At 54.2% G+C, this 27,442-nt stretch overlaps 1 protein-coding gene and 1 long non-coding RNA gene across 3 annotated transcripts; one reads left to right on the forward strand and one right to left on the reverse strand.

Moving 5' to 3' along the window:
* Positions 1 to 32: 32 nt before the first annotated feature.
* LOC133768707 (uncharacterized) lies at positions 33 to 23,267 on the forward strand. Of its 2 annotated transcripts, none has more exons than XR_009867055.1 (3): positions 33 to 188; positions 11,301 to 11,692; positions 23,042 to 23,267. It is a non-coding gene; the product is annotated as an uncharacterized LOC133768707 (long non-coding RNA). The 2 variants fall into 2 exon arrangements; XR_009867054.1 differs by lacking the exon at positions 23,042 to 23,267 and adding an exon at positions 19,162 to 19,365.
* ESYT1 (extended synaptotagmin 1) lies at positions 11,721 to 26,316 on the reverse strand. Its single transcript, XM_062203477.1, has 31 exons — positions 25,879 to 26,316; positions 24,716 to 24,757; positions 24,407 to 24,541; positions 24,266 to 24,339; positions 24,062 to 24,134; positions 23,817 to 23,906; positions 23,605 to 23,660; positions 22,828 to 22,951; positions 22,573 to 22,749; positions 22,384 to 22,466; positions 22,107 to 22,155; positions 21,902 to 21,988; positions 21,711 to 21,803; positions 21,395 to 21,466; positions 21,179 to 21,265; positions 18,716 to 18,865; positions 18,238 to 18,393; positions 17,967 to 18,143; positions 17,739 to 17,821; positions 17,597 to 17,645; positions 17,414 to 17,503; positions 17,209 to 17,304; positions 16,882 to 16,953; positions 16,709 to 16,795; positions 14,773 to 14,913; positions 14,525 to 14,679; positions 14,339 to 14,437; positions 14,132 to 14,263; positions 13,950 to 14,055; positions 13,687 to 13,736; positions 11,721 to 12,541 (listed from the first exon to the last, which is right to left on the reverse strand). Exons 1-31 carry the CDS (start codon positions 26,230 to 26,232, stop codon positions 12,502 to 12,504), a joined length of 3,279 nt encoding a protein of 1,092 aa, XP_062059461.1. The 5' UTR covers positions 26,233 to 26,316; the 3' UTR covers positions 11,721 to 12,501.
* Between the last annotated feature and the right edge of the window lie 1,126 nt (positions 26,317 to 27,442).

Genomic DNA, 27,442 nt, shown 5'->3' on the forward strand with positions numbered 1-27,442 from the left:
TGTAGTCCCTGGCGCCCGCGGGCTCACGGGAAACGACGCGCCGCCGGCTGTGGGCGGGGCTTCCGGCTCTGCGAGTCACCGCGGCGGTTAGTGACTCAAGCACTTTGGAGCGCGGTTTCTGTCCCGGAACTGAAAGGGAGCAATTTACAGTCCCCACCCCTCACCCGAAACCTCCGTACAGAGGCCTGGTGAGTTCCCCTGTTAACACGTCTGCCGGCGAGAGGACTCGGAGGCGGGGGAAGGTGGGGCTGCCGCCGGCGACGCGGAGGGCGCGGAGCCGGAAGCACTTTGCGGCCTCTGTCGGGGCGCCGCGCAGCTGGGTGGAAAGAGAACGGAGGCCGACGCGTTACTGCGTCGCTTAGGGCCGTTAACTTGTCAAGTTGTTCTGTTGTTGTTTTATGATGAGCTGGTCGCTGAAATAAATGTTAAAAAGTGTACAGTTAAGCCTGGTCACCTGCCTCAGATTTCCAACTCGAGGTCTCCATGGATCCGAAAATGCTCGCGGCATCGCAAAAATAATCCCCTGGGGCTGGCGTGGTGCCGGCGGCCGGGGCCACGCACAGGTGTGCAGGGAGCCGAGCGTCAGCGGGGCGAGGCGCGAGTGAACTCTGTGGGCCGTGGGAGTGGTGGTTGTGGGTGGGGAAAGCTGCTCGGAAGAGAAGAAAGGGTTTGTACCGCAGAATCAGCGACGGTGACGACGCTTGCCCGTTCCGGAGGCCGCGCAGGTGAGGGCCTGGTGAAAGGGCCGGGAGCCTGAGAGAGCGCCCAGCGTGCTCGGGTTCGACTCCCGTTTCCGCCGGCTGTGGTCCTGGGTTCTCCCATCAAAGACAGAAGAGTGTGCCCCACCGGGAGCATTAGCTGTGTTAACATTTGTAAAAAGACAGTGTCTGGCAGCCGAAGTTTTTACAAAAACAAGCGTTACATGAATGTGCTTTAGTCTTCCCAGTACATGACGTAGATGGTGTTTTCCCCATGAAAACAATTTTTTTTTTTTTTTTTTTTTTAATTTGAGAGAGACAGAGCTGTTTCATGTCCCAAATGCTCTCAACAGCCAGGGCTGGGTCAAGGCTGAAGCCAGCAGCTGTTAACTCAAGCAGGCCTCACGTGAGTGACAGGAACCCAGTGAACTGAGCCATGGTGACTGCCTCCTGGGGCTTGTACTATCAGGAAGCCATGGATCAGAGGCCAGGTATTGAGCCCAGGTAATGAATATGGGACATAGGCTCTAGAACCACTAGACCAAATGCCCATCCTGGTGTTTCCCCCACTTTACACCCAGGAAGGCTTTGAGAGCAAGAAGGACTATATTTCTTATAAGTGTTTGATTCATTTTTTTCTCCCCCTTTCCCCAATCTATGGCCCACTCTTAGCACTTTGCCAAATGTGAGTGGTTACGGCATCTGCTGACTTTGTAGCATTTTCAGTCTGTTTTATAGGGAAATGCTGCAAGGAGAAAAGATAGAAGACCCTTGGCAAACACACACTGAAAGACTGGCCTTCATTGTCTGTGCTGTGTCTGCCTTTCGATCATAAATAACACAGCTGGGAGCAGACATTCAGCCTAATGGTTAAGGCACCTGTGGCCCACATTGGAGTGCCTGGGTTTGAGTCCCAGCTCTGGCTCCTGAGGCCAGTGATGCCTCAAGTAATTGAGTCTTTGCCACTCAGGTGAGAAACCTGGATTGAGTTCTTCACTTCTGGATCTGACCCCAGCTTAGCCCTGTTACTGACATTTGGGGAGTGAACTAGCAGGTGGCATTCTCTCTCAAAGATTTAAAAAAAATTTTTTTTTCTTTTTCGGGCTTAAAAACTCTCTGGCATAGAGGCTTGGACTGCTGCCTGTGGCACTGCCATCCTTTATAGGTACTGGTTCAAGTCCCTGCTGTTCTGTTTTCTTGTTTTGTTTTGTTTTTAAAGATTTATTTATTTTACTTGAAAGTCATATTTACACAGACAGAGAAGGAGAGAAAAAAAGAGAAAGGTCTTCCATCCGCTGGTTCACTCCCCAGATGGCCACATCAGCCGGAGCTGCGCTGATCCAAAGCCAGGAGCCAGGAGCTTCTGGGTCTCCCATGTGGGTGCAAGGGCCCAAGGGCTTGGGCCATCTTCCACTGCTTTCCCAGGCACATCAGCAGAGAGCTGGATCAAAAGAACAGGTGCTGGCGCTGTGGCATAGCAGGTAAAGCTGCTGCCTGAAGCGCCAGCATCCCATATGGGCACCAGTTCAAGACCCAGATAGAGCTCCCAGCCCCAGGCTTCAGCCTGGTCAGTACAGCCATTTGGGGAGTGAACCAACCAATGGAAGATTTCTCTGTCTCTCCCTTTCTCTCTGTAACTCTGCCTTACAAATAAATGAACATTTAAAAAATTAAAACTAAGGATTTTAGTTATTTATTTGAAAGGCAGAACAATAGAGAGAAGGAAATTCAGAGACATCTGCCGTTTCGCTCTCCAAGTGTCTGCAGCAACCAGGACTGGACCAGGCCGAAGCCAAGAACCAGGAACTCCATTCTGGTTTTCCACATGGGTGGCAGGGACCCTAGCATTCGAGCTATCATCCACTGCCCTCCCTGGTGCATTAGCAGGAAGCTGGATTGAAAATGGAGAGGCTGGGATTTGAACTGGCACTACAATATAGGATGTGAGTTTACCTGCTGTACCAGATTTATTTATTTATTATAACACAAACTGGACTAAACATAGTCTTCAAAAAAAATTATTTGAAAGGCAGCATTAGGGATCTTCCATCTCTGCTAGTTCACTCTCCAAATGGCCGCAATGGCCAAGAGCCAAGAGCTGCTTTTGGGTTTCCCACATGGACAGCAGGGGCCCAGGCACTTGGGCCCTCTTCTGCTGCTTTCCCATTTGCATTAGCAGGGAGCTAGATTGGAAGTGGAGCAGCCAGAACTGGAACCTGTGCCCATGTGGGATGCCAGCACTGCAGGCAGCAGCTTAACCTCCTGTGCCACAACCACAACACTGGCCCCTAAACACAGTCTTCATTCACATTATGTGTATGGAGTACCTGTAATACATGCCAGTCTCACTTCTCTTCCCCCCTTGGATGTGATTTGTATGTTGGAAATTGCATGTTTATTCTAAATAATTAGGAAGAGTATATCTCCAAGGAAAAAAGAATAGGTTAAAAACCCAATAGAGCCGGCGCCGCGGCTCACTAGGCTAATCCTCCGCCTTGCGGCGCCGGCACACCGGGTTCTAGTCCCGGTTGGGGCACCGATCCTGTCCCAGTTGCCCCTCTTCCAGGCCAGCTCTCTGCTGTGGCCAGGGAGTGCAGTGGAGGATGGCCCTGTACCCCATGGGAGACCAGGATAAGCCCCTGGCTCCTGCCATCGGAACAGTGCGGTGCGCCGGCCGCAGCGCACCTACCGCGGCGGCCATTGGAGGGTGAACCAACGGCAAAAGGAAGACCTTTCTCTCTGTCTGTCTCTCTCACTGTCCACTCTGCCTGTCAAAAAAAACCAAACAAAAACAAAAAACCAATAGAACAATTATTGGTATCACACAGCACTATAGCTCTTTTTTTTTTTTCTCTCTTTTTTTTAAAAAAGATTCTATTATTTATTTGAGAAGGGGAGTAACAGACAGTGAGAGGGAGAGACAGAGAGAAAGGTCTTCCTTCCGTTGGTTCACTCCCCAGATGGCCACAACGGCCGGAGCTGTGCCGATTCGAAGCCAGAAGCCAGGTGCTTCTTCCTAGTCTCCCATGCGGGTGCTGGGGCCCAAGCACTTGGGACATTCTGTACTGCTTTCCCAGGCCATAGCAGAGAGCTGGATCGGAAGTGGAACAGCCAGAACTTGAATTGGCACCCATAAGGGATGCCGGCACTGCAGGCAGCGGCTTTACCCACTATACCACAGCAGCAGCTCCCCAAGTTGCTTTTTAAAAAGATATTTATTTTAATTTGTTTGAAAAGCAGAGAGAGAGGGAGAGACATACAGAGATCTCCCATCCACTGGTCACTCTCCAAATCCCCAGGGTCTTCTTCCCAGGCCTGGGGAGCTAGAATTGGGAGTGGAGCTGAGACTCAGACCTAGGTCCTCTGAAATGTGACACAGACATTCCAAGAGGTGTCTTAACCCTGATACCAAACGCCTAGCCCCACCCTTCATCATTTTTAAGCACTTGTATTATTTGTAAGATATAAACAAAAATAAGCTTTATAGTAAGTAATGCTAGTTTTGATTTTGCAATGTTCTAAAACTGGTTCACAGACTTGGCTGTTCTCCACAGTCTCCTGGGAGCTTCATAAACAGATAGACTGCCAGACTGTCCCCAAAGATTCTGACTTGAGGTCTGTGTTAGATCCTGGGAATCTTTCTGAAATATTTTTAGCCTACTGGAAAGTACAGAAAATAAACTGCCACACAGGTAACAATGGCTGTAATAAGTGGAGCAATCTTTTCAAACTGTGCATATGATCATGTCATCTTCCTGCTTAAAATCCTTCCACATTTTTAAAAAGATGTATTTATTTATTTGAAAGGCAGAGGCTCAAAGAGAGGGAGAAACACAGAGAGAGAATTAATCTTCCATCCTCTGGTTCACTCCCCAAATTGCCACAACAGCCAGGATGGCCAGGCTGAAGCCAGGAGCTCAAATTCCATATGGATCTTCCACATGGGCGGTAGAGGCTCAAGCTCTTGGGCTATCTTTTATTTCTGTCCTTGGGACATTAACAGGAAACTGGGCCAAAAGCAGAGCAGCCAGCACTCAAGCTGACACACCAGTATGGAAGGCTTGAGTCAGCCGCGGCCCACCTTTCATGTTTTGCTCAAGACTCCTTAGAGTGGAGGCCTGTTCTGTAGCAGGTTAAGCAGCCACCTGCAATGCCAACATCCCATACTAGCTTGGGTTCAGTTCCCACTTGCTCCACTTCCAATCCAGCTCCCTGCTAATGGCCTGGGAAAAGCAGCAGAAGATGATTCAAGTACTTGAGTCCTTGCCACCCAGATGAAGCCCCTAAATCCAGGCATGGCCCAGTCCCAGCTGTTGCCGCCATCTGGGGGATGAACCAGCAGATAAAAGATCGATCTCTTTCTATGTAACTCTGCCTTTCAAATTAATCCTTTTTTAAAAAAAAAAAGATTTATTTATTTATTTATTTATTTGAAAGAGTTACAGAGAGGCAGAGACAGAGAGAGAGGACTTCGTTTGCTGGTTCACTCTCCAGATAGCCACATCGGCCGTAGCTGAGCCGATCTGGAGCCAGGAGCTTCTTCCAGGTCTCCCTTGTGGGTACAGGGGCCCAAGGACCTGGGCCATCTTCCACTGCTTTCCTAGGCCATAGCAGAGAGCTGAATCAGAAGTGGAACAACTGGGACTTGAACTGGCGCCCATATGGGCGGCACTGCAGGCAGTGGCTTCACCTGCTATGCCACAGCACTGGCCCCCTCAAGTTAATAAATCTTTAAATATAAGATAAAAATAAATCCTTAACAGTGGCCCAGAAAAAGTTTCAAACAAATCTTGCCTGTACCAGCCACATCTCTACCAGCCATGCCTGCTAGCTTAGATCTTCACAGCTGTCCTCACAGCTCAGACTGTTCTCTTGGCCTTTTATATACCACCACCCCCCACCCTGATACACGCGCGCGCACACACACACACACACACTGTACTTCCAGAACCAAGCAGAAGTATGGGCTTGTACATAGATATTAGACCCGCAAATAATTATAGCATGAATGGATGTTTGGATGAAAGGACAGTCACGGACATAGATAGTAGTAACTCCATAGGTAGGTTGGAGATTCAAGAATTGAGAAAGTTCCCATGTATTGAATTCTGATTTTTACCCTGGTGGTAAGTGAGGTGATTCAGTTTACTGAGATAGGAACTCATGGGAGGTAACTTGAGAAAGAGTGAAAAATTGAAATAGGTGCTGTGAAGGATGGGTGATGGCTTACCGACAAGTGTTGACTGAGTGCCTGCTGCGCTCTGCACATGAACTTGGCTGAGCAGCATGGAGGGTGGTTGCAGTGGGAGATCCTGAGTTAGTGTCAGTCCCCAAGGCAGCAGTTTCCTTCTAGCAGTACTTGAACCAGACGGAAGGGGCAGCTGGAACAGTTCAGCTTTGTGGATGAATGAACGTGAGATCAAGAGAGTTGGGATTCTGGATGAAAGAGGATTTATAGCCCAGGCCAGATGGAGGAATATATGGGAGTGGGCTATTAGATTGACAGGATTCATTGTCAATAAGGGCTGGAGTCTCAATGAAGTTGAAGAAATGAGCTTGTTGGAGATCTCAGAATTGTGGTTGGAGAAGAGTGCACTTGAGATTAGATTTTAGGTGATACAGAAGACAGGAACAGGAACTTGCATTGTGGCAAAGGTTAAGCTGCTTCTGGGGACACCCACATCTCATATTGAAGTGCCTGGGACTGAGTGTAAGCGCCTCTACTTCTGGTCCAGCTTCCTGGAGGTAGCAGGTGATACTTGGGTTTCTGCCACCCACAAGGGAGACCCAGATGGATTTTCTGGTTCCTGGCTTTGATATAGCCCAGCCCTGGCTGTTGCAGCTGTTTAGAATGAACCAGTACATGGTTCCCTCTCTCTCTCTCCCCACCCCCCGCTTTGAAATATTTTTAAAAACTAAATTTTAAAAAGTCGTGTTTTTTGTTTTGTCTTATTTATTTATTTATCTTTTTTTAAAGAAGACAGAACTAGGATAAGTGGCCCTGGGAATGGAGGGTTGAAAGTTTAGGGATCCAGAGGTTATTGGATTTGAAGATAATTTTTTTGAAAGATTTATTTATTTATTTGAGAGGCAAAAAGAGAGGTCTTCCATCTGCTGGTTCACTCCTCAGATGGCGCAATGGCTGGAGCTGGGCCAATCCAAAGCCAGGAGCCAGGAGCTTCCTCCAGGTCTCCTACGTGGGTGCAGGGGACCAAGCACTTGAGCCATCTTCTGCTGCTTTTCCAGGCCATTAGCAGGGAACTGACTCAGAAGTGGAGCAGCCAGGACTCAAACCTGTACCCATATAGGACGCCAGCACTGCAGTTGGAGGTTTAACCTACTATGCCACAGCACTGGTCTTAAGGAGAATATTCTTAAGACTATTTCAACTGAAAGTAGCAAAAATCTGACTTAAACTGGCCAAACAATAAAGGGGATTTATTGGCTTATGTCATGGAAAGGTCCGGAGGTAGGGCAGACTGTTGGTTTATTTTGATCTGGAAGTTCACAGTGTAATGACGGGACCCCTTCTCTAATTCTCTTGTCACTCTGCTGCATTTGTCAGCTTCTCTTGACCATTGGAATCAACTCCTGGACTTCACCCTGAGCAACTTAGAAAAATGTCCATCTGGGGCTGGTGTTACGGAAAGCAGGTTAAGCTGCCGCCTGTGACGTTGACATCCCATATTGGAGTACCAGTTTGAGTACCAACTGCTCTGCTTACAATACAGCTCCCTGCTAATGCACCTGGGAAGGCAGCAGAAGAGGGGCTAAGTAATTAGGCCCCTTCCTCATATGTGGGAAACCCACATGAAGCTCCAGGCTCCTGGCTTCAGCCTGGACCAGCATTGACCATTGTGGCCATCTGGGGAGTGAACCAGCAGATAGGCTGCCTTTCTCTTTGTGTCTCTCCCTCCCTCTGTCTCCTGCTGTTCCTTCCAAATAAATAAATAAATAAAATCTTTAAAAAGAACAAGGAAAATGTCCATCTGCCCTTGAACAAATTGCTGTGGTCAGGAAATACAATGTCTTGATTGGCGTAAGCATGGGTTATCACGCACCCCTGTAGCAAGGAGGTTGCTGTCACTCTGATTCACCTAGACCACCCAGAGTGTACCTCTCACCCTGCAGGTAGATTGGGATCAGTCTGAATGGGAAGGAGTGGAAAGGACGATGAGGGAGGGAGCCAGCAGCACTGGCTGCAGGTTACAGGATAACCTTCGTCAGTGAACCCTGCAGATACCAGGAACTAGTGATAGCAGGACTCAGGGTGCCAGACCCTTTGGTAACTGTTGAGGAATGACCAGGTGCTTAGTGAATGACAGGTGACAGTGGACAGTCATCTGCTGCCTCCAAGGATGTATTAGCAGGAATTGGGATTGGAGGAGGAGTAGCTGGGACTCGAACTGGTATTCCCATGTGGAATCTGGGTATGCCAAGCAGTGACTCAACCCACTGCACCACAAATTCGACCCCCTAAGATTGTGGAGGGGTGAGGAGCAGCAGCATCTGAGACTTTCTAATGGCCGAAGCTTGGAATCCTCTTAAGTTCGTGGGAAGGAAGTTGAGATGGCAGAAGAAACACAATATGTAGAAAGGGATCACTAAAAATAGCAGCTGGGGCTGGCACTGTGGCACAGTAGGTAAAGCTGCCACTTGCGACATCAGCATCCCTTTTTATTTTTTTTTTTGACAGGCAGAGTGGATAGTGAGACAGAGAGAAAGGTCTTCCTTTTTGCCGTTGGTTCACCCTCCAATGGCCGCTGCGGCCGGCACATCGTGCTGATCTGAAGCCAGGAGCCAGGTGCTTCTCCTGGTCTCCCATGCAGGTGCAGGGCCCAAGCACTTGGGCCATCCTCCACTGCCTTCCCGGGCCATAGCAGAGAGCTGGCCTGGAAGAGGGGCAACCAGGATAGAATCCGGCGCCCCAACCGGGACTAGAACCCGGTGTGCCGGCGCCGCAAGGCGGAGGATTAGCCTGTTAAGCCAGGGCGCCGGCCAGCATCCCATATTGACACCGATTCGTGTCCCAGCTGCTGCTCTTCTGATCCAGCTCCCTGCTGATGTGCCTGGGAAAGCAGTGGGAGAGACCCTAGTGCTTGGGCTTCTGTACTCACATGGGAGACCTAGAGGAAGCTCCTAGCTCCTGGCTCTGGCCTGGCCCAGCCCTGGCTGTTGCCGCCATTTAGAGGGTGAACTAGTGGATAGAAAAACCTCTCTGCCTCCCCTACTCTCTGTAACTCTGCCTTTGAAATAAGTAAATCTTAACAACAAACAGCAGCTTGGTGGATGTGGGCTTAATTGTTTTTGCTGAAGTGAATTTTGAGGGGTAAGTGGTTTGGTTAAGGCACCATCTGGGATGCCTGCATTCCTTACCAGAGTGCCTGGGTTTGAGTCCTGGTCTTACTTTCAGCTTCTTGATAATGTGAACCCTGACAGGCCTAAGTGGTTGAGTCTGATACCCACACAGGAGGCCCTGGATTTGAGTTTCTGGCTCCTGGCTTTGGCCTGGGCCAGCCTGGGGTGTCGTAGACATTTGAGGAGTGAACCAGTGCGTGGAAGAGCTGTGTGGATAAGAGATCTTTTTCACTCTTTGCCTTTCAAATAAAAGGAGTAAATAAAATTTAGGAGCAGACATTGTGGCACAGTGGGTTAAAGTGCCACTTGGGACACTCACATCCTGTATGGCAGCGCCTGGAATCAAGTCCTGCCTAACCTTTTTAAGATTAAGATTTATTTTTATGCAAAAGAGCTACAGAGGAGACAGTGGGAGATCTTCTATCTGCTGGTTAGCTCCCAAATAGCTGCAACAGTTGGGGCTGCGCCAGGTCAAAGCCAGGAGCCCAGAGCTTTTGGAATCAAGTCCTGCTTCTTTAGGTCTCCCATGTGGGTGCAGGGACCCAAGCACTTGGGCCATTTTTTTTTGTCTACTTTCCCAGGCACATCAGCAGGGACCTGGATTGGAAGAGAGCGAGTGAGCTAGGTTCCAAACGGGTGCCTATATGAGATGCCAGCATCACAGGCGGTGGCTTAATCTGCTGCACCACAGCACCAGCCCCGGACCCAGCTTTCTGCTAATTTACCTGTTATGCTGCAGGAAGGGGCCCAAGGACTTGGCTTCCCTCCACGCACATGGGAGACCCAGATTGATTTCCAGGCTCCTGGCTTTGGCCTGGGCCAGCCTGGATGTTGTAGACATTTGAGGATTGAACCAATAGTTGAAGATCTGTGTCTTGTCTCTCCCTGTTTCAGTGACCTTGCCTTTCAAATACATACGCAAATATTTTTAAGATTTATTCATTTATTTGAAAGTCAGAGTTACACAGAGAGAGGAGAGGCAGAGAGGGTTTCCATCCGATGGTTCACTCCCCAGTTGGCCACAACAGCCAGAGCTGCGCTGATCCAAAGCCAGGAGCTTGTTCCAGGTCTCTCACATGGATGCAGGGGCCCAAGGACTTGGGCCATCCTCCACTGCTTTCCCAGGCCATAGCAGAGAGCTGGATCAGAAGTGGAGCAGCCGGGTCCGAACCGGTGCCCATTTGGGATGCTGGTGCTTCAGGCCAGGGCGTTAACCCGCTGCACCACAGCGCCGGTCCCCCCCCCCCCTTCCTGCCTTTTCTCTGTAACTTTTTAAAATACATAAACAATATTTTTAAAAAATTATTTTTAAAAAGACTTGTGTATATGGGGCCTCTCTCTCTCTCTGCGTAACTGTTGACTTTCAAATAAAATACATCTTTAAAAAAAAAAAATCCCTTTAAAAAAAAAAAAAAAAGAGGTCTCCTGTCTGCTGGTTCACTCCTCAACCTCAGCAGCCAGAGCTGTGCTGACCCGAAACCAGGAACCAGGAGCTGCTTCTGGGTCTCACGCAGGAGCAGGGGCCCAAGGACGTAGGCCATCTTCTACTGCATTCCCAGGTCACAGCAGAGAGCTGGGTCTGAAGTGGAGCAGCCGGGATTTGAACCGATGCCCATATGGGATACCGGCACTGCAGGTGGCAGCTTTACCCACCACACCACAGCGCTGGCCCCTTTAAAAATTTTTAAAGCAGGCCGGCGCCGCGGCTCAATAGGCTAATCCTCCGCCTAGCGGCGCCGGCACACCGGGTTCTAGTCCCGGTTGGGGCACCGATCCTGTCCCGGTTGCCCCTCTTCCAGGCCAGCTCTCTGCTGTGGCCAGGGAGTGCAGTGGAGGATGGCCCAAGCCCTTGGGCCCTGCACCCCATGGGAGACCAGGATAAACACCTGGCTCCTGCCATCGGATCAGCGCGGTGCGGCGGCCATTGGAGGGTGAACCAACGGCAAAAGGAAGACCTTTCTCTCTGTCTCTGTCTCTCACTGTCCACTCTGCCTGTCAAAAAAAAAAAAAATTTTTTTTAAAGCAAAACTATTATCTAAAGTGATTGTTGACAACTTGTAGCTCTTAGTCCCGTCCCCTGAGTCTTCCATCTCCTGCCAGTGAGCAGCATCCCAAGATTTATTATATTATTCTGGGAAAGATGAAAAATTCTCTGAGGCAATTAGGAAAGCCCCTGATTCCTCTTGCAGCATGCATGTTTTTGGTAGTGAAATCAATTGATCTCATTCTCCTTTCGTTTGGCAGTGAGGACAGATGGCACACAGCTCCTGTAGGGAGCTGAGGTAAAACATTTCCTGTCAGCCCCCGCCCATGGGCCTGAAGCCCTTTTGGACATGGCCAAGCACACCTCATGGCACAAGAGGCCCCGACCTCCAGGTGTACCGGGTTGAGAAGTCCTTTCCTTGGAAAGTACCCAAGGCGATCGTGGTCACAGACAGGGTGGAAAGTGACAGCCTCGCCACTGTGACCAACAGCACTTTCTTCTGAAACCCAACAGCAGCTACCTGAGCACCAACATTCCCGGTGCCTGCAATGTCAGTCGGCTTGGACCACTAACAAAACAGACGTGATTGGCGTGCCTGGGAAAGCTATGGAAGAGGCCCAGGCTTTGGACAGATGGAATAAACAACTGACTGGTAGGTTAGATTCCCTGTCCTTGAGGAAAAAGGGCCACAGCTGGTTTGAGTATCATGTTTTTAATATATAGGATACAGTGGATTGGCAGAATTGGTGCAAAACTAAGAACATCAGACTCCGTTCTGGTCAGTGCGCTTACAGCCCAGGCACTTGGACAAGAAACAGCCCTGCTGTCCGAGTTCTTCGAGACTCCCCCACCCAACAGCAGCACCTGGGGCTCCAAGACTACTCCCTACTGGGAGGCTTGAGCAGACTTGTGGTGTCCCCAGCGTCAATCAGGGGATGCCCCAGCCATCCTTTTCAGGCCAGGTTTGAGGAAACAGGGAACAGAACTGGACAGTGGGGCCCAGGTTGCTGGACAGTAGTCCGAGGGGCTCATGGCTTGAGTTCACACCTTTATTCTCCCTGCCTGCTCGTGGTAGGGAGGAAGGTGACCATCCAGCTAAAGAAAAACGTTCCAAAAAGCTGTATTTGGCATAAGCTAACACCACTGCTAGTGCTGCCAGTGGCCAGGCACAGGTACAGAGGCCCTGAGGAGTTGGGAGAAGGGGGAACAGTGCAGGCAGAGCAGGAATCCCGGCTCAGACCCCTGACCCAAGCCCAGAAGGATAAAGGCCGTGCACTAAAGGGTAACATGGTCCTTCTCTTTGGTCAGGCAAAGGCCCTTTTATGGGCCCAGGAGGCAAAGGGCCACAGGGCACAGGCTCAGCCCTTGGGCCCCTAACGTTAGGCTCATCACATTGAGGCGGTGATACAAGGAGAGGCAAGGCGAGAAGACAGAGCAAATCATACTCCTCCTTGGGGGTCCCTAGGAGCTGCCCTTGTCCTTGTCATCTGTCAGGTCATACCTGTGGAGACAAGGAGAGAGGGCTCAAGTAGAAAGATAACTCCTAAGGCAAACATTGCTGAGAGTCAAGACACTGCTTGGGATGCCCACATCCCATATTGAAGTGCCTGGGTTTAAGACTTGACTCTGGCCGGCGCCGTGGCTCACTTGGCTAATCCTCCACCTGTGGCACTGGCAACCCTGGTTGTAGTCCCAGTTGGGGCACCGGATTCTGTCCCGGTTGCTCCTCTTCCAGTCCAGCTCTCTGCTGTGGCCCGGGAAGGCAGTGGAGGATGGCCCAAGTGCTTGGGCCCTGCACCCGCATGGGAGACCAGGAGGAAGTGCCTGGGTCCTGGATTCGGACTAGCGCAGTGTGCCAGCCATAGCAGCCATTTGGTGGTGGTGGGGGGGGGTGTGTGAACCAACGGAAGGAAGACCTTTCTCTCTCTCTGTCACTGTCTAACTCTGCCTGTCAAAAAAAAAAAAAAAAGACTTGACTCCACTCTTGATTCCAGCGTCTTGCTAAAGTACACCCTGGGAGGTAGCAGACTGCTGAAGTACTTGGGTCCCTGCCTCTCTTGTGGGCTACTGGTTTTAGCTTGGTCCCAGCCTTAGTTGTTGCAGGCATTTGGAGGGTGAACCAATGAATAGTAGTAGATAGGGGCTCTCTGTGTCTGATTCTCTACCTTTTTTTTTTTTTTTTTTTAAAGATGGAGTTATTTACTTCAAAGGCAGAGTTAGAGGCAGAGAGGTCTTCCATCTGCTGGTTCACTCCCCATATGGTCTCAATGGCTGGAATTGGGCTGATCCAAAGCCAGGAGCTTCTTCCAGGTCTCCCACGCGGGTGCAGGGGTCCAAGGACTTGGACCATTTTCTGCTGCTTTCCCAGGCCATAGCAGAGAGCTGTATCAGAAGAGCAACTGGGACTTGAACTGGCACCCATATGGGATGCCTGCACCACAGGCAGAGGCTTAGCCCGCTATGCCGCAGCACTAGCCCCTGACAAACAAAACTTGAAAATAAGGATGACTCTTGGGTCCTCTTACAAATGAAATGCCACCCAGGGCTTCCTCTGCTTCATGTCAGACAGTTAACTGTTTTGTCTTCCCTTCCTGTGAGTGAGCTTCCTTCTGCCTCACGGGCCACACCCCTCCCCCAGACACTTACCACTGGGCCGCACCCTGGGAAAGGTCCATGTCAGCTAGATCCAGCTGTACCTGTGTTAGAGGGAGGTGGGGCAAGTTAGGACATGGTCTTGGAGATATCAGCCTAACACCATCCAATGCTGGGTTCAAACCGTTGCCAAGGTGTTGGGGTCACCTTTAGGAGATCACTGGCATGGGCTGGGGGTTGAGGGGAGTTCCTCCTTCACGAGGACTGTAGCTTTGGACTCTTACCAAGGCCTGCCCTGCCCACCTCTGCCCTCATACCTTCCCCAGCAGCTCACGCTCTCTTGACATGAAGGAGGAATTTGACTTCACAGAGACATCCAGCTTCCGCCTGAGGGCCTCGTCCAGGGGCAGTTCCCACTCAAACCTAGGAAAGGCCTAGGCATCAGGGGCCCAGGGCCTTGCAAGCCCTCCCCCACCCCACAGGGACACGGCTGCCTCACCGCTCACTGAATTCTGGGTTCAGGGTCCTCTTCTTCTGGGATGTCTTCCTCTTGGTGCCACGGTTTTTGTCCGGCAGTAGCGACAGTGACACATAGGGGTCAGGCAGGTCCCGGCCATTCTGCCGTAGGGCTCTGCACCAGGAGGGTGGGGGTGAGAAGGCCATGCAAGGAAGGGACGGAACAGCAGAGGGGAGGGCGGGGCCTCACCGGCAGCTGTGCACCAGGCTGACCAGCTTGCGCTCCTCGTTGTGGTACCACACCGTCAGCTTCACCTGGCCCAGTGGCCCCACTGGGGCCTCGACAGGGCTGCACAGACACACACATGAGTCTGGGAAGAGGTAGAGCTACGGAGCCCGCATTCCAGCCCCACCCGTCTTCTGTCCCAGCCTCTACCTGTCTCCATGTGTCAGGCGCTGCCGCAGCTCTGGAGCTGAGGAGGTGACGAGAGGGGGTCCCCCCCAGAGCTCGGGTTCCTCGCTCAGAGACGAGGAGCTGTGGCTGTAGCTGTGGCTGTGGGCTTCCACTCCAGAGTGCTGGGACACCAGGATCTGGGGGTGACAGAGCAGTGAGCCTGGCAGTGCTCCAGGCTCCCTGGCTGCGTGGATTCGGCCGGGTCTCCCTGCTGCCATCCAGGCACTCACCCCGAGCTGTGCTCTCAGCAGCACCTGCCCCTGCCCGTTGGTGAGCCCGAACCAGCGGTCCATGCAGAGCCGGTCAGCCCCAAGGAGCTCTGAGAGGGCCAGGGATAATGAGCCCAGCACGCCAGTCCCTTCACCACGAACCTATGGGCAGGAGGATTGTGATCACGAGGTAAAGGCATTGATAAATTATTTAATCCGGGGGCCAGCGGTGTGGCATGAAGGGTTAAGCTGCTGCCTGCAACTCTGGCATCACATATGGGTTCCAGTTCGAATCTGAACTGTTCTGCTTCCAGTCCAGCTCTTTGGTAATGCACCCGGGAAAGCAGCAGAGGATGGCCCAAGTGATTGGGCCCTTGCACGCACTTGGGAGACCCGGATGAAGCTCCTGGCTCCGCCCCTGCCCAGCCCTGGCCATTATAGCCATTTGCAGATGAAGAGCAGATGCAGAGAGAGGGAGATACAGGGAGATCCTCTAACTCTACCTTTCAAATAATTTTTTTTTAAATCTTTGAAAAAATTATTTAATTCTGGTGTTCAACGTTCAAATGCTTGAACTCTTGTGTGGTTTTAGTGAGCAATTTCCCTTCTTGAAGGGGTACTTCCTCTTTTTTTTAAAGATTACTTATTTATTTGAAAGGCAGAGGTAGAGAGAGAAAGAGAATGAACTCTCCATCTACTGGTTCATTCCCCAAATGGCCCCTATAGCCAGGTCTGACCAGGCTGAAGCCAGGATCCAGGAACTCCATTCCAGTCTCCCATATGCATAGCAGGTTCCCATACACTTGGGCCATCTTCCACTGCCTTGCCATGCACATTAGCAGGGAGCTGGATCTGAAGTGGAGCAGCTGGGACTCAAACCAGTGCCCATATCTGATGCTGGTGTCACAGGTGGTAGCTTAACCTGCTGTACCACAACACCGGCCCCTGGTTTGCCAGCTTAGCATCTAATGATCCCTGCCTATGAAGGATGAGGACTTCCTCTGTCTCTGCTAGTGTCAAAAGTCGTAGCATTTGAAGTTATTTTAGATTTATCTATTTGAGTTACAAAGAGAGGGAGAGAGATCTTCCATCCGCTGGTTCATTACCCAAATGTCCATAAAAGCCAGGGCTGGGCCAGGCCAACACCAGGAGCCCCCTCCATGCCTCCCATGTGGGTACAGGGGCCCAAATACTTGAGCCATCCTCCACTGCTTTCCCAGGTGCATTAGCAGGGAGCTAGATCAGAAGTGGAGCAGGGGATGCCTGTAGCGCTGGCATCCCATATGGGTGCTGGTTCTAGTCCCGGCTGCTCCACTTTCGATCCAGCTCTCTGCTACGCCCTGGGAAAGCAGAAGATGGCCCAAGTCCTTGGGCCCCTGCACCCGCGTGGGAGACCCCAAAGAAGCTCCTGGCTTCATATCGGTGCAGTTCAGGCCATTGTTGCCATGTAGGGAGTGAGCCAGCAGATGGAAGACATCTCTCTCTGTATCATTGTCTGTAACTCTACCTCTCAAATAAATAAAAATCTTAAAAACAAACAAACAAAAAAACCGGAGGAACCAGCACCCAAATTGGAACTCTGATTTAGAATGTGAGTATCACAAGCAGTGGCTTTAACCCACTGCACCACCACACTAGTCCACTCTGTTCCTAGCCTGAAGAGTTTTTCTGCCCTTCTCTTCTTGGTCAGAGCCTACTGGCTTTAAAGTCCAGAGAGCACCCAAGGATGCCTTTCTTACTACTTCCAGGTTTCTAAGGTCTGTTAGACCCTTTCCTTTGCTGCCACAGTGCCTCTCACTGTATCTGTCGTTCTGAGAGTGATCTCTGGTTACCTTCCTCCCAAAACACAGTGCGAGCTCCCTAGAGCTGAGTGCCCAGGCTTCTCTACGAATGCCCTGTGTCTGGTTCAGGGCCTTGCCCATGGCAGGGATAATGACATACTTGGAAAGTGGGGTACCTGCAGCTCCAGGCTCTCGGCATGTGGTTTCTTGATGAGGAAGGAGGCAGCCTCGTCCCAAACAGGGGCTGCAGTCTGGGCCACAGTCTGGTGGGAAGGGTTAGGGTCAGCGGTTCGTATTCTCCCCCTTCCTCCCCTAGCCTTCCCACTCGGCCCTGCAGCATCCCTGCTACCTTGGTTTTATGAGAAACGTCTCCCACAGTGAGGGTAGCATAAGGGCTAGGAGGCTTCGTCCCTTTTCGGAGCTGGGAAAGGAACACCGTGTTAGTCATCAAACTTGGCCCTTGCTAGGCAGATCTCCCTTCACAAATGGCCACGGCCCCATCATCACTGGACAGCCACTCCTCTTGTGGCCTTGGACAGACAATTCTTCCCACACCAGCTCCACCTCCACCTCAGAAAGAGAGGGGCTGTTTACTTTTCCAAACCCAGCAGGAGCTCCCAAACCCGAGGGAGGTGGAAGAAGGGCCAGGGAGATGTGGGCCTAGGGAAGGTCTCACCGGCAGGTCCTCCGCCCGCTCCAGGTACACGGACAGCAGGGCTGCTGCCAGCTCGCCGCTCTTCTGAGTCTGTATCAAGCTGTTCACCTGCAACACCTGGGCAGGACACGGGGGGCTGGGGAGTGGGGCCCGGTGTGTGCCTCGAGCTGAGTGAAGAGCTCACCCTGGCCCACTTCGGGTCCCTCCCTCCAGTCTCCTTCCTCACCTCCTCTAACTCAGCAGCAGTGGGGCGGGGGGTCAGACGCTCCAGGCGCAAGTGCAGGCGGCCGGACGGGACGTCCTCCAGGGTCAGCCACTGTGGAAGTGGGCAGGTGAAGGTTCGGGGGTGTGGGGACAGGGGAGCTAGGAGCAAGAGGCCTGGGTGGACATCAGAGGAATAGCTGCTCACCTCATCAAGGAAGCCAGTGTTGAGGACCGTGGTGAGACTCACTTTACACCTGCAGAGGAAAATCAGTTACAACAGAGCCAAACGTCTCTCTCCCCAAGGCCAGCGGCCTCCATGGCCTCCACAGGCCCGCCTGTCCTCTCACCTGCCCAGGAAGTCATCCTTGTCCAAGTCCTTGTCAAAGACCTCAACGTCTAGCTCTTGGCCTGGAATCGATGTGACAATCACCTAGTGGGAGAAAAAGGGCGTCTTGCCTTCACTCCCAGTGACCAGGCCCCCAGTTCATGGAACTCCACAGGTGTTTGGACCACTCATGAAACTCTGGGGGAAAATGGGGCCGACCTGAGAGGAGTGCCAGCCACTGAATTCAGACCTCAAAAACTTCATTCCAGCGGGGATTGAGATCCTCCCGAACGACACGGCTCCGGAAGCTTCGGCCTGCCAGCTTTAGTTTGACATAGGGATCGGACTTGCCCTTCACCAATCCTCCCAAGAAACGGTCTTTGGGGATCAGGTCCTGGGCCTCCAACACGTGGATCCGAAGCACATTCTGCGAAAGGGACAGATGGGGCACCAGATGGTGGTCAGAGGGAGAGAGACCTCAGGACCATGAACCAGGCCTGGTCCATTCCAGATAGACTCACCTCCGTCCCAAAGTGACTGTCGGGAGTAGTGTGGCAGGGCCGAGCCGGGGTGTCCACGCTGCTGCCTGTCTGGGGGCTCTCACTGTCTGCATCCTGAGAGCCAGGAGCGCCGGGCCCAGCGGGGAAGCAGATTTGTGACGAATCCAAGTATAAGATCTGGGAAGGGTAGTGTGGTCTTGGAATCAAAGGAATGCAGCTAGCCACTAGCAGGCAGGGTGGGCGGGGCTGGGAGCAGAGCAGAGGCTCTGACAGGGAAGCCAGGCCCTTGCCATGGCCAGACTCTCGAAGGTTCCCTCACACCCACCCTGACTCACACACATTCCTTCCTGCAGTCAGACGAGTGAACACTGTCACATGTCTGTTAGGTGCTTCTACACACACTAGTTCACTTCACCTTGGAGGGCTGCCCCTCCTCCCAGTTAATCCCAAGGAACCCAGGGGCCTTTCCCACACCCTCAGCATATCTGCATTTCCATACCCTCATGACCAGTTTCATGTAGATCCTGGAGTTTGGGCCAGAGCCACTGAGCTGGAACCACTGGTCCAGCGTGAGTTCAGGGGCAGTCAGTAGGCGAGCCAGAGGCAGGGTCAGTGCCCCTAAAGTCAGGGCCCTGGAGTCATCCTTGACCTATAGGCACAGGAGGGAAGAGAGGCATGGTGGGGAAATGGTAACCCGGCTCCAGCTCCGCCCCTCACACACGTGCTCCACTCGCTCTGGTCTGTCTGTTGACAGTCCTCTGCCCACTCCATGGTCCCCTCCACCTTTTCTCATGCTGTTCCCATGCTTGAAAGGTTCTGTCTCCTCTCTTCCTACTTAAAGCCTGCTTATGGGGCTGGTGCTGTGGTGTAGTGGGTAAAGCCACCACCTACAGTGCCAGTATGCCATATGGGTGCCGGGTTGAATCCTGGCTGCTCCCTTTCCAGTTCAGCTCCCTGCTAATGTACCTGGGAAAGCAGCGGAAGATGGCCCGAGCCCTTGTTGCCCTGCATCCATGTGGAAGACCCAGAAGAAGCTCCAGGCTCCAGGCTCCAGGCTTCGGATCAGCTCAGCTCTGACTGACCATTGTGGCCATTTGGGGAGTGAACCAGCAGATGGAAGACCTTACTCTCTTTCTGCCTCTCTGACTTCCAAATAAATAATAAATGTTTAAAAAAAAAAAAAAAAAGCCTACTTATTCCTGGGGCTGGTATTGTGGTCCACTGGGTTATGCTTTCTGCTTGCAGTATCAGTATATCAAGTGCCAGTTCAAGCCCCAGCCATTCCACTCTAATCCAGCTTGGTGGATGTGGCCCTATGGGTTTGGGCCCCTATAGCTCAAGTGGGAGACCCAAATGGGGTTCCAGGCTCCTGGCTTCAGCCTGGCCCAGCCTTGTGGCAGGCATCTGGGGAGTGAACCAGTGGATGGAAGATCTTTCTCCCTGGTGTTCTGCCTTTCAAATAGATAATTAGATAAATCCTTTAAAAATAGCTCAATTTTTTTTTTAAAAAAAGTCCTATTTATCCTTCTAGGCCCAATTAAAATCTTGCTTCTTTTACAAAATCAATTTCTCCAGCCTGTGCACCTCTTGTGCTATACTAGTTACCTGACTCGCACTGATCAAGATGTAACTGTTCTATGATGATTTTTAACAATTTTTAAATTTTTTATTCTCTACATGACAGAGAGGGAGAGATAGCAACCCCATCCACTGGTCCTCTCCCCAAATGCCGGCAATGGCCCACAGCTGGAGCTGAAGCCGGGAGTCAGGACTGAAGCCAAGGTGGGAGGAATCCAATTAGAGGAGCCACCACCACTGCCTCCCAGGGTCTGCATTAGTAGAGAGCTGGAGTCAGGAGCCAGAGAAGGGACGCCAGCAGCTTACCCAGCATCCTTAACTGCTAGGCTAAACATTCTGTCCCTGGTGTTTATTTTATTATTGTTTATTTAATTGTATTTGCCAGGGTTGCACTGGCAGGCAGCTGAAATTGTCAGCAGAGCCAGATGGGGAGAGCACGTTAGTTACTGTTCGGGGTGCCTGCATCCGTACCCGAGTGCCTGCTTAGAGTCCTGGGTACCCTGCTGCCCACGGATGCACCTGAGAAGGCGGCAGATGGTGCCCCGTGTGGGAGACGAGAATGGGGTTCTTGGCTTCCATCTTTGGCCTAACCTACCTCTGGCTGTTGTGGGCATCTGGGGAGTGGACCAGCAGATGGAAAATTCTCTCTCCCTCCTATCATTCTGACCTTTAGATAAATAAATCTTAGAAGAATTTTTGAACAAAGGAAAGCAAAGCAGAGCCAGGACTTGAACCCAGGCACCCCGATAGGGGATGCAGGTTTCCCCAAGCAGTGCCTTAACCGCTGCACCAAACACCCACCCCTCCCCCACGGCTTTTGCTACATGCATCCTGTCTACAGAGTTGGCCAGCATAAGCTCTATGAAGAGACACTGTGCCCCATGCTTTTTCTATACCGTAGTTATTTATTTGAAAGGCAGAATGAGAGAGAGATTGAGACAGAGATCAATCTTCCATCCACTGATTCACTCCCCAAATGGCCATAACAGCCGGATCTGAGCCAGGCTGAAACCAGGATTCTAGAGAGTTCCATCCAGGTCTCCCATGTGGGTGGCCGGGGCCCAAGCACTTGGGCCATCCTCCATTGCCGTCCCAGGCACATTAGCAGGGAGCTGGATCCGAAACAGTGCAGTCAGGACTGCAACTAGTGCTCTCACGCATGCCGGCATGGCGGACTGCGGCTCAGCTCGCTGCTGCCACACCAGCCCTGGCTGCCTGGGACCTTTAAAACGCTGAGTCTTAGCAGGCAACGTTTACACACCATAAAAGCACTCATTTTAAGTAGATAATTACCAATTAAAAAATCGATCCTAGAGACAGGTGGGGGACAGGGGAGAGAGTAGAGCAAGTGGGAACCATAAGGAGATAGATTGAGAAGAGGAACCTGCACATCGAGCTCCTGGCTCCGAGGGTCTTGCAGGAAGAACCGGAAGGCTTCCTCCCACACGGGGCAGTTGGTGTTGTAGACAGTCTGGGGACGGACATGGGACCTGGGGTCGGATGCGGGGCACTCCAGGGCGCCCTCCTCCCTTTCTCCAGAAAAGCCTGCACTTTCAGGCACAAGTGCCAAAAGCAGCCCCCTCCCCAGCAAGGGCCCTACCTTACTCTCCTGGGTCACGTCCTGGATCGCCAGCTGTACCATTGGGTTGGGTTCCTTGTTCCCCTTCTTCAGCTGTGGGGTGGAGTTCAGCACTTTATCTTGGGAGTCCGGGAGAAGCAGGCTGAGAGCTCACTGCAGCCATTGCCCTGCGGTGGCTCTGATCCCCTCCTGGCAGCCCTGGGTCACACCGTGCTGCCTCTGGCATCCTCAGCGAGGGAGGGCTGGGAATCCTGCAGCTGAGGCTCTGTCTGAACGCGCGCTCTCTCTCTCTCTCTCTCTCACACACACACACACACACACACACAGCCCAACTCACAGGAAGATCCTGGGCACGGTCCAGGTAGACAACCAGGATGGCAGCTGATGGGGGCTCTGGCCGAGAGGAGACCCCCCGATTCCACTGCAGAACCTGGGGGAAGACGGTCCAGGTAGTCAGACCCGGGTGCCCCAGTCCCTACACGTCCAGCTGCTTCTCCCCTGCCAGCTTCCTGCTGCCGCCGGGCTCACCTGCTCCAGCTTTTCTGCATCCGACAAAAGGGACAGCCACTCTAGCCTCAGGTGAACTTGGCCTTGCCCCCCTTGTAGAGGAAACCACTTAAGAGAGAAGTAGAAGAAAGTGAGCTGCAGCAGAGATCAGATAAGGACCCAAACACTTCCCTCCTGGGCTGCCCGAGGGTGAGCCCACCCCTCACCCCCTCAGCTCCCAACTTACCTCATCCAGCACTCCCGCCTGCAGCACCTTCCCTACATCCAGCTTCATTCTGGGGAGGAGAGAGAAGGGGCACCCCTCCGTGTTAGCCCCGGCTCACCCCACCCCCACCCCCGTGTGGTGGGCAGCGCTCAGACCCCCTTCTCCCCACGTGTCGGTGCGCTCGCTCGTGGCAGAGGTGTGGGGTGGGGAAGAACAGGACGCATCAGTCCTACGCCCGGGGCATGGCAGGGATGACCCCCCGGGTCCCCGTAGAATCCTAATCTAGGCAGAGCCTCACCTGCCCAGGAAGTCGTCTTTGTCGGGGTCCTTGTCAAACACTTCCACCTCAATCTCCTGCCCAGGGACCTCGTGCACGATCACCTGGAGAGCAGAGTGGGAGGAGCCTCTGGCTGTGGCCCAGCACTCCTTCCCACCACTGCCAGGCCTCCCCGGGGCACGCAGCCCCGCTCCCCTTCAGCCCTCCCACCTCATAGGTCTCTCTCCACTGGGGGTTGAGGTCCTCGTCGATGACACGACTGCAGAACGTCTGGGTGCCCACGCGCACGAGTGCATAGGGGTCTGACTTGCCCTCAATCAGGCCCTTCACGTATTTGTCCTTGGAACTCAGCCCTCGAGCAGCCAGCAGGTGAATCCGAATTATGCCCTGGGGTGTGGAATTGGAGGGTGAGAAACCCAGCTCGTGGTTCCCACGAGAAGGGTCTCAGATGGGGAGAGGCCATACCCTGGGCAGAGGGGAGCGCAGCTGGGCCACATCTTGGAGGTCAGGCACGAGCGGCACCAGTAATCGGTTGGGCAACACGAGGAAGGCAGCGATGGAGTCCATGATCATGGTGTCGGACAGTGAGCTGCATCGGGGTGGGGAAAAGGAGTCTGGGCTTCCCATGGCCAAGAGACCTCGGTTCTCAGGAAGCCCTTTCCCAAATTCTCTTTTGCAGGGCCAGTGCTGTGGGTTCCAGGCCCGGCTGCCGGACTTCCGATCCAGCTCCCTGCTAATGCACAAGGGAAAGCAGCGGAATGGGGCCCAAGTGCACCGACGTGGGAGACCTGGATGAAGCTCCTGGCTCTGGCCTGGCCCAGTCCTGGCTGTTGCAGCCATCTGGGGAGTAAACCAGCAGATGGAAGATCTCTATATCTTCCCCTCTCTCTGTAATTGACTTTCAAATAAATAACATAAATCTTAAAAAAAAAAAAAAAAGCCCTTTTGCTACTCTTTGCTTCAGTTTCTCATCTACGCCCTGGGGCTTCTTCATTGCCGGCCCCAGCTCTCACATCAGCTGAGCTGTGTTCAGCCCTCTATCCCCTACCAAAAAGCACACACCTTCTGCAGGAGAATCCCCACCCCCCACCCCAGCACAGTACAGAATGCTGCCGGGGCATCGGCCTCATCTCCCCAACAGTCACGGCTTCCGAGGGCACAGGTGGCGTCCTTCCTTGCTGAGTGCTCCTCACGCCCTCATCGGGGCTGGAATACTTAGCAGATGCGGGAAGTCCTTGGTACCTGAGTCCCGGGATATCCAGCAGGTTGGTCATCCCTGTCCAGTTGATGTCTAGGGTCTGGAAGGGGAGGGACGGAGTCAGGACAGACCCCATGGGCCTAGGCGCGTCCATCCAGCAGTTAGCAGGCCCTCAGCTTGCCTACCGTCCCCTGCTCATTCCCCTCTCCCATCCTCGGTCCCCGCTTCCCCGTCTTCCCTCGGCGTATCCCCTTACCGGGCGTCGGATGAAGAACATGGACACAGCGCCCACGATAGGCACGTCCCCCATGAGTGGCTCAAGGATGACCCGCAAGACGCCGTGTAGCTGGGACAAGAAGCGAAGACTGAGAGCCCCTCCAGGAAAGGACACCTCCGTCCTCCCAGACTTCCCCAGCCCGGCTCTTCCCGCCCCCACCTCCCCAACTCCCAGGAAACCTAGGACAAAGACTCGGGTTATGTGGCCCCGCACGGCCGTCCCACCTGCATGCCCTTGACCCCTGCTTTGCAGAAATACTTCTTCACTTCCACGTCGATCTGCACATCCCCCACGTAGCTGGGGGGCAGGAGGAAGAGAATGACGGGGTCAGTGCCTGGCTGGCGGGGGGAGGTGGCAACAGGGAGAGGGGAGTCTGGGGTGACCCGGACCCGCTGCGGGGCGGCAGGAGGGGTGGCGGGCAGGGTTACCTGACGTTCAAGTCCAGCAGGATCTGGTCCTTTCTCTGGCTGGGGTGGACCTTCACGCCAATGACGCGCAGTGGCTGCAAGGGAGGAGTGCCTCAGCCCCCTGGGGCCGTCCCCTCCCCGGGCCCGCCTCCCACACCGTACCTTTTCTCCCAGCTCCACTCGGGTGAACGTGAACGTCTGCAGGTGGGGGTTGGAGCCCCGGACAGCGGGGGCCACGGTTTCAGCCAGGAGCTTCTCCATGTACTGGCCCAGGAAGGGCCAGACCTGGGCCGTGATCTGGAAGGGAAGGGAGACGGTCTTCCTCCTGGAGGAGGCTGGGTCCCCTCAGATGCCTCTGCCCCCAGGGCACGGGGCACTAGGCTGGAGCTGGAACTGAGGTGTGCGTGGCCCAGCAAGAGGCATGAACCCCCATTCTCCCTTCATGCAGGGAAGACTCGGGACGGCCCTCACCTTATTTAGCCATTCCGCCTTTTCCACGTCCGGGAAGCTGACCTGGAGGTGGGGAAGGCAGAGACAGGGATGAGCATCACCCCCTGCCTGGGGTTCCCCCGGGGGATCCCAGAGGGAGCACCAGGGGGCACGGAGGTCTAGTGCGGGGAGCTGACATGGCACAGGCCACACAAAGTTGCTTTGTGGATGGCTCGGGGGCGTTCAGTGACAGCTGCTGGGGCCGGGGAGGGGGAGGGGCGCATTCTTTCTGGAGGGGCAGGTCCCGGCGGGCGGAGGGCGGGAGTCCTGTTTCCTTTCTGCGGCCTCTCTTCCTCCCTCGGATTGGACCCAGAGTTCTGTAGCAAGGCGAAGGCGAAGAGGGAGGAAGCCCTTGCTGAGGGAGCCGCCGGAGGAGAGGTTTAGGCCCCGGCCGTGTTTTCTTCTCCTCTTTCCTCCCTCTCTCCTCTCCCCGGGTGACTCAGAACACCTGTGCCTTGTATTTGGGGCGAGGGGCGGGAGGAGGGCCGCAGCGGGCCTGGGATCGTGTCTTCCCCCTAGACTGGCACCTCTGCAGGGAGGGGCAGGGAGGGGTCGGGTAGCGGGTGCCGCTTCGGAAACCCCAGAGGCGGCGTCGGGCCCGCCGCAGGAGACCGTGCTCAGAACTAAGGGTCCCGGTCCGGAAAAGGGTGGGGCAGGCAGGGGCGGGGCTGCGGGCAGCAGGAGCTGCAGCGACCCCGCCCGCGCCCCGCAGCCGGTGGCCGGAGGGCCCGCGCCGGTGCTGGGGCGCAGCTAAGCAACGCCCCGGGGCTGGTGCCCGGGGAGGAGAGCGGGAAAAGGGAAAACCGTATGGCCTTAAATAGAAAAAAAAAAAAACAAACCACAAAGTCTGGAGGCGGCTGGGACGAGAGACGAGAGAGGAAACCCCCTGAGCAGCAACGGGGCCGGGATGCCCAGGAGCAGCCCCCGAGCCCCGTTCCAGACGTCTCGGCCAGGAGGGATAACGGGGTCCCCCCTGGCTACCCCCGCTGCTGCGCAAGGGGAGAGGGCGCAGGACCCGACCTGGGCGCGCGGCCAGGTTGGGGAGAACGGGTGGTCGGTCCCGAGGGGTCGCACGGTGGGGGTCCCCAGCGCCTGGGGGGGGCAGGAGCGGGCGGTGCTGCCGCGAGGACAGGGTGGTCGCTCACCCAGGCAGGCAGTTCTCGTTGGCTCAGGTAAAGCGTTTTTGCCGTGAGCCGCTCCTCGTCGTCCAGCAGCTGCCTCGCCGCCCGAAGGCTCCGTTCCTTCTCGTCGCGGACCCGGCGCCAGCCCAGGTAGAGGGCGAGGCCGAAGAGCACGAACCCCACACTGAGTCCCGCCGCCCCGGCCAGGTACACCGGCACCAGCACCAACAGCCGCCGCCCGAAGGAAGTCAGCACGGCCAGCACCTCGCCCGCCGCGCCCGGGCCCCCAGAGCCCGGGTCCGGGGGCTCGGAGGGCGCCGAGGGTGGCTCCCGGGCGCCGGGGCCGGGGCTCGAACCCTCTACAGGAGAGCGCTCCATGGTGCCACTTCGGCGAGGACCCGCCCGGCCCGGACCACCAGCTAGGGCTGGACTAGCGGAGCCGCCTGCTCCCCCTGCAAACCGTGACCCCCGGGCTGGGGGAGGGGCCTCAGGCCACGCCCCCTCTCCCCGACGGTTGGGGTTGGTCCGCGCCGCAGAGACCGAGGCGGGGTCAAGAGGCTGAGCCCCGCCCCTTTTCTGCGGGGAAAGCCAGGGCTTCTGGGCGGCGGGACCTCCTGATTGGACGAGCCTGCCAAGGCCGGCGGTCAGAGATGGCGGGAAAAGCAGCAGAGGGGCTAACGGACAGATTTTGATTGGTCACCAAGGGGAGGAGGCGTGGCATACCAATTCGAGGCGGGACCCAGTGCCACCCACGTGGGACTGGAGTGCCCTGGTATGACGTCATGCAGAGCCGCACCGCCGATTAATTCGGTTTTAAAGCGAGCTGGGATTTGTGGAGTTGAGGGGTTGGTTGTGGAAAACCGGGGTTCCCTTCCGCTCGTGCAGACGGCTTGGCGGGACTTGTCTCGCATGCCCTGGGCACGTTCTTTACCTCTCTGGTTTTCCCTGGCTGCCCTTACAAAAGGAAAGGAGATGAGCGTATTGGGAGTGGAGGTGTTGGGCGACCGCCCTGGAGTGCGCAGTGTGAGGGCTGAGCTGAGAACACGGGAGACCAGAGAGCGAGAGGACCTGGCCTTCGGGGGCGAAAAGTCAAAGAAGCGAAGGGGCGACTAGGCAGTGAGGCTTGCTGTTTGGAGATCTTGAAGCGTTAATCACCTCCGTCATGGGGGATCCACTGCACCTAAATTAGCTCCGGAGGAGCGAGGACTCCGCTGCCGCAGGGTCAGTCCATTTTCCGAGAATGTCATTACCCTGAGGGACTTCTACGCCATTCCAATAAGAAATCGAGAGTCCTGAGACCATTCGGGTTCTTATTTGGACCAGAGGCAAGGGTTGGAACACAATCATGTGTAGAACTAATGCATTTCCACACGGGACTGTACGGGTTCAGGAGGGGGAAGGGCAAGGTACACTGATAATGGCCTTGGAGGCAGACTGCTGTCCAGGGACCCAGCAACTGGATTAAGTGGAGGCTGAAGAGGAGACAGCTGCTCATAAAGTGATCAGCTTTAATGCAGTGAACTTGTGTGCATCTTATTGTTGTTCTGTGGGATGCAGCAGGCGAGCTGGGGCTGTTACTGGGGAAAAC

The sequence above is a fragment of the Lepus europaeus genome, chromosome 10, assembly GCF_033115175.1.
Source record: "Lepus europaeus isolate LE1 chromosome 10, mLepTim1.pri, whole genome shotgun sequence".
NCBI lineage: Eukaryota > Metazoa > Chordata > Mammalia > Lagomorpha > Leporidae > Lepus > Lepus europaeus.

Bases quoted from the DNA above. Each gene is read 5' to 3' on its own strand.
- ESYT1 (XM_062203477.1), bottom strand. From the start codon at position 26,232: ATGGAGCGCTCTCCTGTAGAGGGTTCGAGCCCCGGCCCCGGCGCCCGG. The intron at 21,989-22,106 runs GTAAGTTGGGAG...TTCTCTCTTAAG, and splicing joins AGGCGGGAGTGCTGGATGAG to TGGTTTCCTCTACAAGGGGG. The intron at 18,394-18,715 runs GTATGGAAATGC...TACCCTTCCCAG, and splicing joins ACATGAAACTGGTCATGAGG to ATCTTATACTTGGATTCGTC.